Raw genomic sequence first — 13,264 nt, forward strand, 5'->3', positions numbered from 1 at the left:
AAAAAAAAAATAGCCTGAGCCAGACACTTAAAAAAAAAGAAGAAGTAATGTCTGTGGCTGTGCATGGAAACTGCATTTTTTTTTTAATCCAGTACTCACATGCCAAGAATTTTACTTTATGTCCCTTATGTTCATAGCAGGAAACAAGAGAAGCAAAAACAAGCAACAGATTTACGTGCAGCTTTAGACCCAACCTGTATATTCAATTCAGGTCTTTTTAAGGTTGGCTTTAATGCCCCAACCTCAGCAAAAAAAAATTTTCCCCAGCCAAGCTTTTTTTTTTTTTAATAAAAACCTCAAAAGGTGAAAGCAATAAGAGTCGTGTTACACGACTAAAAAAGGAAAAACCTAAGCGGCTGTCAGGCAGGAGAGAGACAGCCGTACGGGGGAATGCTGACCTGCCTGGGTTTTGTTGGTGTAGCTGGGGGAAGTCGGCGCCGACTCCTCTGCGCTTTTTACAGGAAGTCCACAGATGGTTTAACCACACGCCGGTATTAATCTGTCAGCTCTGAGAAGAGGAGGCTCCCCCACAGTGCAGGTGTTGCTGGGGCTGTTTCGTGTCGACGGGGGCGACCTGTCTCAACGTGGTCAGAGAGAAGAAGGTTTTTCGCCCAGATCGGTCCACCCCTTCCTCCCCTCCCTCCCCCAAGGTCACACGCCGCCCTCCTGCAGTAATTGCCGCTCTCGGTCCTCGCAGGAATTGTGAAAAGAATGCCCCAGTGACCCAAAAGCTAAGTGTGTGTCTCCTCCGCTGAGAGCCGAGGGGCTAAAATGGGTCAGAGGCAGCAACAGGATTGGAAGGTGGTCTTTTGTTTGGGGGGGCAACCGAAGAAGGTTAATTGCTTTTTAGTGGGATACTATCATATTTCACTGCAGCTAATATCCCTGGTGTGGAGATGTGTGTGTGTGTGTGGCTGAGTCTATCCAGAACGACAAGGTCAAACCCGAAGAGTGACTATCCAATCGGGTCCAGTGTGGCTTGCTGTGTTGCGAGAAGAACTACCGGACAAAAGATGTGTGCCTAGAAAGTAATTATTCTTTGTCAAAATGAATCCTCATTTTTTTCCCCCTTCTTTTTGTTTTACGTATAGGACTCAAGACAAGAACATCTATCTGATACTTGACTCTTCGACAGTCAGCCGCGACCTTCTCGGAAGCGTCCGTACCGGGGTGTCACCATGGGAATGAAAGGCCTCGTCTTGGGCTGCGTGACCGTGGCCCTGCTCCTCCAGCTCTCCACCGCCGGCCTGGTCAAGAAGGTCATCCGCCACCGCCGAGAGACCCTGATGCCCAAGAGGACCCAGGAGAACCTGACGCTGCCCGACCCGGACCAGCCGGTGGTGTTCAACCACGTCTACAACATCAACGTCCCGTCCACCTCCCTCTGCTCCGTGGACCTGGACTCGCCCGGGGGCACCGAGCTCAAGCACAAGAGCGCCCCGCAGATGGACATGCAGAACAGCGAGCACATGGAGCACACGGTGGACGGCGAAAACCAGATCGTCTTCACCCACCGCATCAACATCCCCAAGCAGGCGTGCGGCTGCGACCACCAGGTGCCGGACATCAAGGACATCCTGAACCGGCTGGAGATGCTGGAGTCGGAGCTGTCCAGTCTGAGGGAGCAGTGCGGCAGCGGCACAGGCTGCTGTGGCGCTCCGGTCGCAGGTGGGTCTCCGCCTTTTACTGCGGTTGTTCTGGAGTTTCTCGAGTTAATTTGCGACAAAGGCAGTCAATTTAACGTTTACTTTGCATGAGGTCAGCCCGTGTGAAATCTCTTTCTCAGGTACTTCCAGAAAACTGGTGTTTGAGAGTAGAAAGGTCCTGAAAATTGATTTGAAACGAGGAAACCAATGCAAATCAATTTTAAAAGATGCTCCACGTGATATACCAAAGAAATGAGTTTGCATTTTGAGGCCACCAAGCAACAACTGGTTGTATTACACATTACTTTTCCAAAGCTCGCCTAAGTTCCATGAGATTTATGCATGCTTTCATGCAGTCATTCATTTGACTTAGTATGAAAATACACAGAAACAAAAACATAAAAATAGCTTAAAATAATTAATACTGTGCAGTGAGTATCGAGTCTGGACTACAATTTTAATATTTTTTTAGCAGCTGACTGTCTACACAGTCTCTGTCAAAAATACTCTGTCTCATTCAAGTGCATTTTTATAGTTTGGACTAAACCTAGTGGCCACGTGGAAGATACGAATTTAACCAAAAGTAAAACTACACATTTCAACCAAATTCACAAGAAGAAGGGAAACCCATTTCTCATTGAAATCTCAAACTTACATTTGTTTGAACTGAATGTTTTTATTATGGTATCCGTCCTATTGTAACAGATCGTCTGATGCAGCTATAATATTGCTTATAATTTGCTTGCCTTCGCCCAGGTGAAGTGTCCACAAAGCCCTTCTGTAACGGACGTGGGAACTGGAGCACCGAGACCTGCAGCTGCGTATGCGAGTCCGGATGGAAGGGCCCCAACTGCACCGAACCCGAGTGCCCCAACGACTGCCAGGACCAGGGCCGCTGCGTGGACGGCAAATGCGAATGCTTCGAGGGCTTCGGCGGGGACGACTGTGGCATCGAGCTCTGCCTGCTGGACTGCGGCGACTACGGCCACTGCATCGACGGGTCCTGCCTCTGCGAGGACGGCTTCATCGGCCAGGACTGCTCCCAGACCAACTGCCTCAACAACTGTCTGGGCCGCGGGCGCTGCGAGGATGACGAGTGCGTCTGCGACCATCCGTGGACGGGCTTCGACTGCTCCGAGCTGATCTGTCCCAACGACTGCTACGACCGGGGACGCTGCATCAACGGCACCTGCTACTGCGAGGACGGCTTCGCCGGAGAGGACTGCGGCGAGGTCACTTGTCCCGGCAACTGCAACAGCCGCGGCATTTGCGTGAACGGCCAGTGTTTGTGTCAGACCGGCTACAGCGGAGAGGACTGCTCGAAGCTCACCTGCCCCAAGAACTGCAACGAGAGAGGCCACTGCTTCAACGGGAAGTGCATCTGCGATCCAGGGTTCGAAGGGGAAGATTGCTCCGTCCTCTCGTGCCCCGACAACTGCAGCGACAACGGCCAGTGCATCAACGGAGAATGCGTGTGCGACGCGGGATACCAAGGCGAGGACTGTAGCGAGCTCTCCTGCCCCAACAACTGCCAGGACCGAGGCCGCTGCGTGAACGGGCTGTGCGTGTGCGACAAAGGCTTCGCCGGGGAGGACTGCGGCATCAAGACCTGTCCCAAAGACTGCATGGGACGCGGCGAGTGCGTGGACGGCGAGTGCATGTGCTTCGTGGGCTTCAGGGGGAAAGACTGCGACGAGCTGACCTGCCCCAACGACTGCCAGGACCGCGGCCACTGCGTCGACGGACAGTGCGTTTGTCACAAGGGTTTCGCCGGCGAGGACTGCAGCGAGAAGACGTGTCCCAAGAACTGTCTGGACAGAGGCTACTGCGTGGACGGCAACTGCGTGTGTTACGAGGGTTTCACCGGGTCGGACTGCTCCGTGCTGACCTGCCCGGGAGACTGCCAGAACCAGGGCCGCTGCGAGAACGGAGTGTGCGTCTGTGACGAGGGCTTCATCGGGGAGGACTGCTCTGACGGTAAGATGGACCGTACATCCTCTGCAGCTTCAATTACATCGTTTTCATATGATCAGTTCTTAAACTTTTGCAATTTAAGCCCTAAAGTCTGCAGAATCTTAAAGGTCCCATGTGGTAAAAATTCAGATTTCCATTTCCTATTTGATTAGTAAGCAGGTCTGACTGCTGTATAAATATTGTTGAAGTGTTTAAATGCTGAGTCCACAGAGAATTGCCCGCAGTCTGTAGTCAGCAACTGTGTCGTTTGGACTTCCTGTAAGTTTGTAATGTCACAAACCAACGCTCATTTAATAAGTATGCCCTGATTAAGGCCCGCTGTCCAACTTTTTATGTGGAAGAAAACTGTGTGGTTGCGGACCTAGCAAGCTGCAAGACCAAAAAACAACAACCTGTGATTAGTCTGGGAATGTGTCACTCCAAAAAAAGATTCAGCCAATCAGAAGAGAGGGTTGTTGATATCAATGCACCTTAAAGATTGACACAAAACAGGCTGTTCTTGGTGGAGCGTCAGAGAGAAGTGACAAGATGTAAAACTATATTCAGATGGTTTTTAGTATTTTAAACAAACAAAAAATAAAAATCCCCTAATGGATATCAAGACTCCAAATAAAACAGAAAAGTGTAAAATATGGGACCTTTAATATCAACTTATAAACCTGGATGAGATTCATTGTCATGTAAGTTTACACACACAAGGAATTTTTCTAAGCTTAAAAGTAAATGGAAAACAATATGAAACCAAAATGACTCACAAGGATATACGCAAGCTTAAATATTAAACATGCACTACAATATGTGCATGTACAAAATAAATGATCTTGGTTTCGTCACACATACAGTTTAATACTACATACTACCACTCTCAGTTGTGGAGACACACCGGTACAGTTGCCTCTTAGTGGATTTTTGATGTATCTTATATATTCTGTGTCTTTTATCCGGACCCAGGGTTTGTAATAAAGTTCTGAATTCAATTAAATTGAATACAAAAGAAAAAAATAATTAAGATTCACGTTAAATTGGGCCTGATCTGGAAAGATTATAGATCCAAAACTATTCTATAGTTACACGTTTTCTGTGTGTGTGTGTGTGTGTGTGTGTGTGTGTGTGTGTGTGTGTGTGTGTGTGTGTGTGTGTGTGTGTGTGTGTGTGTGTGTCAAGACTCACGAACAGCGCTGATCTTATTTTTTAGTAATCTGATCTCATTTTAATCCTCACTTTTTTTTTAAAGAAATCTGATAAAGGGAAAACCACTTACTGCACTGGCAGCTAAATTTGTTGGTCTTAAGCAAACGAAAACCTTTTCGAAATGTTTTCACTTCTATTTTTTCGTTCAAATCTCCCTCCGGCCTGGAGACAAGAACTCTTATTGTATCTCAAACCACTGAGGTCAAGGTTGTTCCTTTTAACCTCACAGTCATGGACCTCTTACTGACTAAATATGAGGATATTTCTTACCTGTAAACAACCGGGAGCTGTGGATGGCAGTGAAAACCAAAACAGTTCGCTGAAATAGGCTAAACATTGTCCGTAGAGTAAACAGCAGTCAAATCCTACGTGTTCAAATTATAAATCAGCCATTGATCAAATATTGATTAGTGACACATTTAAATAAAACAACACGTGCTGTTTGATTTCCAACAGATACAACAACAGTTCTGTTATTATGATCTACAGTGTTCACAATGCTGCTAACGCAAACCGTTTTTTAACATTACAGACACATAACGTTGACTCAGCTGGTCATTTTGCAAATATACAACATGAGAATCATTTAATGTCTCCTCAAGTACCTTTATAGGACACGTTTTGGCTCCAGAGCAAGCCATATAATGTTTGAATCATTGGTTTAAAATTGGCAGTTATATCCAAAAATAATTTTTACTTTATCACAGAAATTCTTATTTCTACTTCCCAACATACTGTATGAATAAAAAAATATACCCATAATTGAGAGATGGTAACCGATGAGTTTTAAATTCCCGTTACGACCGAAGTGATGATTTGCTTTATATTCTCTTTCTTCAACAACAACAAAAAAAAAATCACATGGAAGAATGTTGAACTGTGGATTTTGGAAACCGCTGATTGGAAAGCGTCCGTCGGTGAGGAGTTGAATGTGCATCAAGGGAAGAGTCAGAAAGTCCCAACGAGCTCCGGTTGCAGCTTAGCGGGAGCGAATTGTGAAAGCAACTCTCCTTTTTATTGGTTAAAAAGGGCATTTGTTCAACCATTTATGGGGTAAATTTATGTATGAATTTTATGGTATTGTAAATTTCCAACCCTAAATTAATAAGACAAATCACCGAAATAGCTTAAAGGTCCCATATTTTACTTTTTACGAGTGTTTTATTTGCAGTCTTGACTTTAAGAAGACATTTTTGAGGTTTTAAGCACCAAAAACCCCCAAAAAAGAAATGAAAATAGGAATTTTGTGACCTTCGGTAACTATACTGTATATCAACCTTCAGTGGGCTTTGGCTCTGAATCTTGTACTTAGTGTCCAGGTTGTTAGAACTTCCTGCAGAAAGTAAATACAGCTTGCTTGAAGGCAAAACCTTTACTTTAAAAGGTCTTTACGGGTCCGGTTGGTTCTGAAGAAGCGAGACCCTACCTTGTACCAGAGTCTGACCGGGTCCACGTTTTGTTTTGCCGCTGTTGGTCTGAGGTCTTTGTGTCAATTCGTCCAATACTCAAATGGATCTAATTGGACTTAAATGTGCGTATTCTCCTTGATTACAGTGTGGTTTGAAACAAGAGGGAGAATGTAAACTTAGAAATACAAATTAAATTGGAGGTGAAGTTAAAAAAATAACTCCTCCAAAGAAAATCAAGTAATTTCGACTTTCGAACTGCGGTAACAATCTGAAAAACACGAATTCAGACGGCCACGATTTCACACATCACAAACATAAGGAACCAATCCAGAGTTGCAAGGTGGGGCTTTCCATATCATCGAACTAAAGGAAGAGTATAGATCCGGTCATACTAAAAGAAGGTAAAGGTGTTTATTTAAAGTACATCTTGGCCACTTTAAGACTTTGACCGATTTTTTTTCTTGGAAAAAATGTCTAAATTTGTAATTTCAAGAAACAGATGTATTTTTAAAAGGTCTCATCAATGCCATAAGAGGAACTTTAATAGAAAAGGAGAAGAAGGAGTAGAAAAACCTGCTGGCACATCATCTGGGTGGTGTTGTGACCCCCAGTTTTGTGTCCTTTCTCTTCTAGGCTCTAATTGGGTCGACTGCATTAATTATCCTTGGGTCTTTAAGGGGGCGGGTCTCCTTGCTATCAGGTCCTCCTTGGATGTAGTCCCTCTTTGCTTGCTGGGTTTAGGTAGACATCCTTTGGTTCAGGGTCCAAAACTCAATGCCTCTTGTTGCAAAATCATTCAGTAACTTAACTACTTGCGTTTCCAGTGTTGGTGCGTATCAACGATTGTCATCGTCTCTCCACAGTCTCACCGCCCAAAGACCTCACAGTGGTGGAGGTCACCCCAGAGTCGGTGGACCTGTCCTGGGAGAACGAGATGCGAGTGACAGAGTACCTGATCACCTACATGCCCACGGCCCCCGGCGGTCTGGAGCTGGACATGCGGGTTCCCGGGGACCAGAAGGTGGCCAATATCCGGGAGCTCGAGCCCGGCGTGGAGTACCTGATCAGCGTCTACGCCATGCTCAGCAACAAGAAGAGCGTTCCCGTCAGCGCGAGGGTGGCGACACGTAAGCGGACGCTTTCTTTGGCATCTAAAAAAAAAAAAAGAAACGCTGCGTAAAAATACTAGGCAAAAACTAGTAGATATTTTTTTTCCTCGTCAGATCTTCCCGAGCCGGAGGGACTCAAGTTCAAGTCGGTGCGGGAGACGTCGGTGGAGGTGCAGTGGGACCCGCTGGACATCCCCTTCGACGGCTGGAACCTCATCTTCAGAAACACAGTGAGTCCTGCCGCCCTTATATGTTAATGTCTCCCCAGAGCTTGTTGAACTGTAGAACCTCCATCATTATCCACATTTTTTCCCCTCTGGTGGAAACCACGTACGATGAGCCCCTCCCCCACCTCTCCCCCCTTGCTTCAAATTCAATAGCAGCCTAAATGGTGCATACATGAGGATCAGGCCGGGGCGAGTATCTTCTGGAAAAGAAAACGCTTCAGCTGAGCCAGAAGGGCGAAAAAACACAGCGGTTAAAAACTGTTAGCGAGTCCTGACAGCTCCAACGAGCGTACAACACGGAGTTGAATGTTACTTTGTTTAACGCTTTATTTTCCCTTTTTTGAGCGCGCATAGAAACCTTTCCAAACAGTGCTCCTGGGATCCGCTCAAAGCCACTTTCTATTAAACCCAATTCCCTGTCAACTCCGTCTCAGTCCAAACACCACCCAGAATGCTTTTATGTATGATTTGTTTTTTTGTTTTTTTCTTCTCTTCGCTCTACACATTATGCCAGGATTGGTCTTTGTAGTGTTTGATGACTGCTGGGGTTTTTTTGCTGGCAGAAAGAGGACGACGGTGAGATCCTCAACTCCCTCGGCCGCCCGGAGACCACCTTTGAGCAGTCGGGCCTGGGTCCGGGCCAGGAGTACGAGGTCAAGCTGGAGGTGGTGAAGAACAACAAGCGCGGACCGCCCGCCTCCAAGAACATCGTCACGAGTGAGTGTGCTAACGTTCACGCTGCTAACTGGCTTATGGCTCCTTTTGTTTTTGGACCCACAGGGATGGTTTTCATTCCAGGAGGGTGAACGTATACTTGAGTTCTCCAACTTGAACCTCGACCAGAGGAGTTTCATTGTTCTTCTGGAACAGTATTTCACCTTGTTTTCTTTTTATGAAGATCAGGGTCTTCTGATAACATACGAAAAAAAGAAAAAAAAAAATCTTGGCGAGCATTTTTATACATCTGTGAATAACCACATTTTCTTTTTATTATCTGGTTTCTTGTTGAACTTCAGGAAAAGGTTTGAAAAAGATTGGCGTCCCATTTCTTTCATACCGCTATCGCAGAAATAGAAACGCATTCTATTCGGTGTCGTAAATGCTTCAACCGGTTTGTCTTGCCACAAGTCGGCCCTTGTTATAGTGCTCATATCTTTTAAATCCAATACTCAGACTATGAAACATCTAATATATCTCAGAGCATGCCCCGTTGTTACGAGATAATCAATGTTATACGCTTGTAATTGAGTTTTTACGGTGTTTTGGCTCATCGGTATGAAAAAAAGGCTTCAGACCAATCAATTTTGCTTTTTTATAGATTCACACAAGCTATCTTCATTTATAGGTGTGAAAAAGTAAAGCTTGTTTTACCCTTTTCTAGACAGTTTAGTTTTTCTTTTGCTCCATCAGAATCAAAACTACTCTCTTTTTCTCTGTGGACACGATTATGCAGAAGATGTTTTATCTGTTTTATAAAACAGTTTGTGGTGGAAATCTTCAGGTAGGTCAAAGGGACAAAGATGAGATAAAGGTGACAGATTTGAAAAATGTTTTGTCCTCCTCTGCTTGTCTGCTCTTAATTTATAAATCTGGATAAATGTACATATTTTTCCCCCGTGTGACTTTCAAAAATATACCAGACAAACCCAAGTTTTTTTTTACCCTCGGCTGATGGATTCTAGAAAAGGAAAGATAAAAACTGCTAAAAAAAAAATTCAAAATATATATCTGAAGTCTGCACTGCACCAGTATTCAACATTAGGACCCGGTGCTGCAGACTGAGATACAATGATTCTCCAGAAATAGACGGTCTTGTGAAATAAATTGTCACTTAAAGAGCTGTTGAAGTTAAATGTTGTCACCTTTTTATATCCGCTGTGGGTTCGTCGGTTTCTGTATCTTTGGGGATCCATCTTCGTATTGAAAACAACCTGAACACGCCAACCCTGACTGATTAGCTCATTAGATTTCACTGCATTGTTGTGATTTAGCAGCGGTAGTAAAAAAAAAAAAAAAAAAAAGGGATATGGATTTTCAACCGTATTGGCAAACATTATGAGATTTCTCCATCAGGCTATAAAAGCCCCCCCCAAAGCTTGTAAGACTCCGAGGAGCATCGGGGGATCGATGTAAAGGGTTAGAAAACAGGGTGACTTCACCTGCCAGACCAGCTGCCAACCACCGGACTATTTTTAGGAGTCTTAGCTGAGGGAGGTGGGGGGGGGCTTGGTCGAAAAGTCTACTGCTGAACTCCTGCTGAAGTTGTTAAAAGTGTATTTTCTTTAAAAGTACGACCGCCCCGGGCCAGAAACTTAAACCTGAACTCGTACTGTGCGAGCCTGTTACCCCCCCCCCACCCCCCGGGGGGCAAAACCTCTCTTCCAACAATTCAGATTCAACAGCAAAGTGCTCGCCACGTTCAGCAGTAAGTTTTAATAAATGGGCAGCTTATGCGGCGGCGGGGTCGGGACACTTCTCTGCTTAATTATGGTGTGAAAATGGTCTGTGTGGAAAAATACCATTAGAGACCTGCCCGAACCTTTTCTTAAACCCCCCAGCAGTAAGAGCAGCGCTGGTTCTCCTGGTACGGAAAGTGTCGAGCACGTTTTTTTGTTGGTTTTTTATGAAAGTTCGTCAGTGATGTCTGCAGTTAAACCAAAGAAAAAGAAGGTGCAATCAAAGGATGCCTGTTCTGGAAGTTTACTGCATTGTAATGGTTGGATCACTTGTTGTTATTATTATTATTATTATTATTATTATTATTATTCGTCATTATATCAACCAAATAACCTTAAAAGCGTACAAAAAGTAACCATGTTTTTCAGAAATTTTCTCATTGAAACAACTAAATGTTCTTTTTTTTTTTGTATTCTTTTTTATCACACTTAATTAATCGCTGATTTCCTAATTGTCATGTAATCAATAAACCTGTTTATGATCGGGGATGAAAGATTAGAGAAACCTGGTCAAGTCAGATCAATTTAATCTGGACAGCATAGATTTCTCTGTAATGTTACAATATAATGTGATGTTATGATATAATGAGAAGAGTTTTGCTGAGATTCATTTTTGTGACAATGAGATTGGTTTGTGATATAATGACATGAAGTGAGGTGGTTTTTACGATAATAAAATCTTTGTAGAAACACAATAATTTACGACAACAAGGAAAAAAAAATCTTCATAACACTAAAAATGTTGCTGAAACGTGTTTTAACACAAAGCGTGAATCACTGAAACAAAACTTTACACATTATTTGTCATTTTTAAGTCATGCTAGCAACAGTTAGCTGCAGTAAAACAAATTATTTATTGAGTTGGTAAAAACTGGTTAAACCATTTTGCATATCTGGAATTTTTTTTTCTTTAATAAAGCTGCAGCGCGGCCAACTGGCTAACTTCCCGTTTAGCCTCATGCTAACGTGAATAGGGGTTAAAAAAAAAAAAAAATTCAGTCTCGCGGCTTCTTCTAAACTTTCCAAATGTTATCGGATGTCGAAACGACGTCTTTCATCCACCGTTTCACAGATGCAACGGGAGCGGCGGGAGTCGGCCACGGACGGGCAACGGACGTCAGCGCGCAGCGAGAGCGTTAACGTAAATTACGCTCGAGTATAATTGAAATTTCTTGCGCACTTTGACCGAACGTTTCTCGCGGATGAATTTGAAAACAGCTTCGTAAAGCGACAAAAAAGTCAAAAGTTAACGACATTTTTTTTTAATCTACATTTTGTCGTACATCCCGCGCGGACTCGGCGCCGCTCCGATCACGAGCTTCAGGGTTCCTCGTGTCACTCCGGCTCTCCGAATGTCTCCACATTAACACCGGCTTGTGTGAGCACGCTGTGGGATTTGTACGCTGAGGCGGTTGATTGTATGAAGCGAGTCTCCCCCCTCCCCCCTGCCTCCCCGTACCTCCCCTTCCCTCCCTCTATCTCCTTCCGCCCCCCTCCAACCCCAACCATGTGTGGGAGGCAGCAGCAGGGGGAGGAGGTGTGGGGAGGGGGGGGGTGTGTGCTCGGAGGGACGCCGGCCTCCCAGGAGAAACGGTATTGCGACACCCGAGCGACGCTCTCGCGCCCCCCCCCCCTTCAGAAGACAAATCTGCGTTAAGCTGAAATGCAGATTCGTCATTTTATCAGCTGCACGCAGAGGGTTGACTTTCCTGAAGTTGCTTGCGTGTGACAAATCAATTTGAGCGTCGGTGAAAAGGCGCCCTTCACGGCAGCGCCGGGATTTGATCTGTAAATAGTTTCAATAACCTCGTAAACGGCAGGCGGGCCGTCAACGTCGGGTTTTTTTAAGCACCTCAGTGAAACGACGGTAATCACGCGTACGTTGTACTTCCTGCTTCTCACACCGACTCAACCGTCCTGTTTCTCCGAGGTCAGAGTTCAGGCCCGTTAGTCGTTGGAGAAAAAGATATGACCGTGAGGAGCAATAAACACAAACACTTTACCTCATCCCTGTTGAATAAAATCCTGAACTTACTTTTTTTTTTTTTTAATTTTATAACAGTCGGCGTTGAAATGTGAACCCGAGCTCACTGAGGTCTTTACTGCGCCATCGAAAACATTTATATATTCTAACAGAACTTGAGCTTTTGAGTTGTTGTTGTTTTGTTTTTTTTAAATAACGAGACTGTTTGTTTACGGGAATCAAACCTCCGGCTTCACAGTTACAGAAACGGTCTTTTTTTTCTCCAACTTATGGTGCCAAATGATCCCATTCACTATTATTCCATGAAACAGAAATATATTTATTGAAATAAATTACTGTTCGTAAGGCAAGAAAAAGTCACTCAAAGTGGTTTACAAATGACAGAATACACGAATAGTTCAAGTGAAACATAAAACAAAACTGATGAAAAACTTGATAAAAGACGTGATTTAAACAATATGTATAAAAGAGAAGAAATTTTAACGGTAAATTAAGAATTAATTTGTGCAGTAAAAGTGAAGTAGAGCTTATGGTGTTATAGATTAAAACATATTTAAATAGTTACTGAGCTTTGATAAAAGCTTCATAAAAAAAACTCCCCAAAAAAACTCCAGTCCAACATATTTTTTCATTTAATCAAACTTTATTACAGACAACAGTTATTACATACAAACAACAGATTGTAATCATTTGAAAATGTCAAAAAAAAAGTTTTTTACCCAAATGGGTTGGCGTCACGTCACTTCCGACACAACGTAACGCATAACGCAGAACATAACGCAGAACATAACGCAGAACATAACGCAGAACATAACGCAGTCCAAAATGGTTTCCGGTATTTGCAGTGTCAAGTTTGTGAAATATGATCTGGTATATTAGTGGTACGAACCTCCGTCGTGGATAATAATAATTCTCCTCTGTGGAGCTTTTTAGCGTCTTTAAGCTCATTGTTTTGGTTTTACAACTTAAATGCTTAAATGCTTCGCTTTGTCGTTTGCTGCATTTTTACAGTGGTAAAAAAAAATAAATATATAATAATAATCTTTGTTACACCAACAATAGATGAAGTTGGTAAGCAGCGATTAGCCGCTAACGAGATAATTAGCATTAGTTGGTGGAGAACAAAACAAAGCGTTTGTCGCATGCAGCTTTAAACTTAACTTATATGTGTGATCTAAAAAAACTAATTCCATTTCTACCGCCCCTGACCCCCCCCCCCCCCACCGCAGTGATCGACGCCCCCGGCCAGGTGGACGTGCGGGACGTGA

At 44.0% G+C, this 13,264-nt stretch overlaps 1 protein-coding gene across 3 annotated transcripts in view; it reads left to right on the plus strand.

Annotated features, from left to right (window-relative positions):
* The window catches only part of tncb (tenascin Cb), a 47,698-nt gene that overhangs the window by 12,251 nt on the left and 22,183 nt on the right, over positions 1 to 13,264 (plus strand). For all 3 annotated transcript variants that reach the window (XM_069701507.1, XM_069701509.1, XM_069701510.1), the window contains exons 3-8: positions 1,092 to 1,668; positions 2,403 to 3,623; positions 7,084 to 7,347; positions 7,444 to 7,559; positions 8,120 to 8,273; positions 13,226 to 13,264. The exon at positions 13,226 to 13,264 is cut by the window's right edge and continues 231 nt beyond it. In XM_069701507.1, the coding sequence (XP_069557608.1) occupies positions 1,179 to 1,668; positions 2,403 to 3,623; positions 7,084 to 7,347; positions 7,444 to 7,559; positions 8,120 to 8,273; positions 13,226 to 13,264 (2,284 nt within the window). In that variant the 5' untranslated portion in view covers positions 1,092 to 1,178. The remainder of the gene's footprint in view (positions 1 to 1,091; positions 1,669 to 2,402; positions 3,624 to 7,083; positions 7,348 to 7,443; positions 7,560 to 8,119; positions 8,274 to 13,225) is intronic.

The sequence above is a fragment of the Brachyistius frenatus genome, unplaced genomic scaffold (genome assembly GCF_029030835.1).
Source record: "Brachyistius frenatus isolate BFR_SWC_R1_liver_20210118 unplaced genomic scaffold, ASM2903083v1 Contig_37, whole genome shotgun sequence".
Lineage (NCBI taxonomy): Eukaryota > Metazoa > Chordata > Actinopteri > Embiotocidae > Brachyistius > Brachyistius frenatus.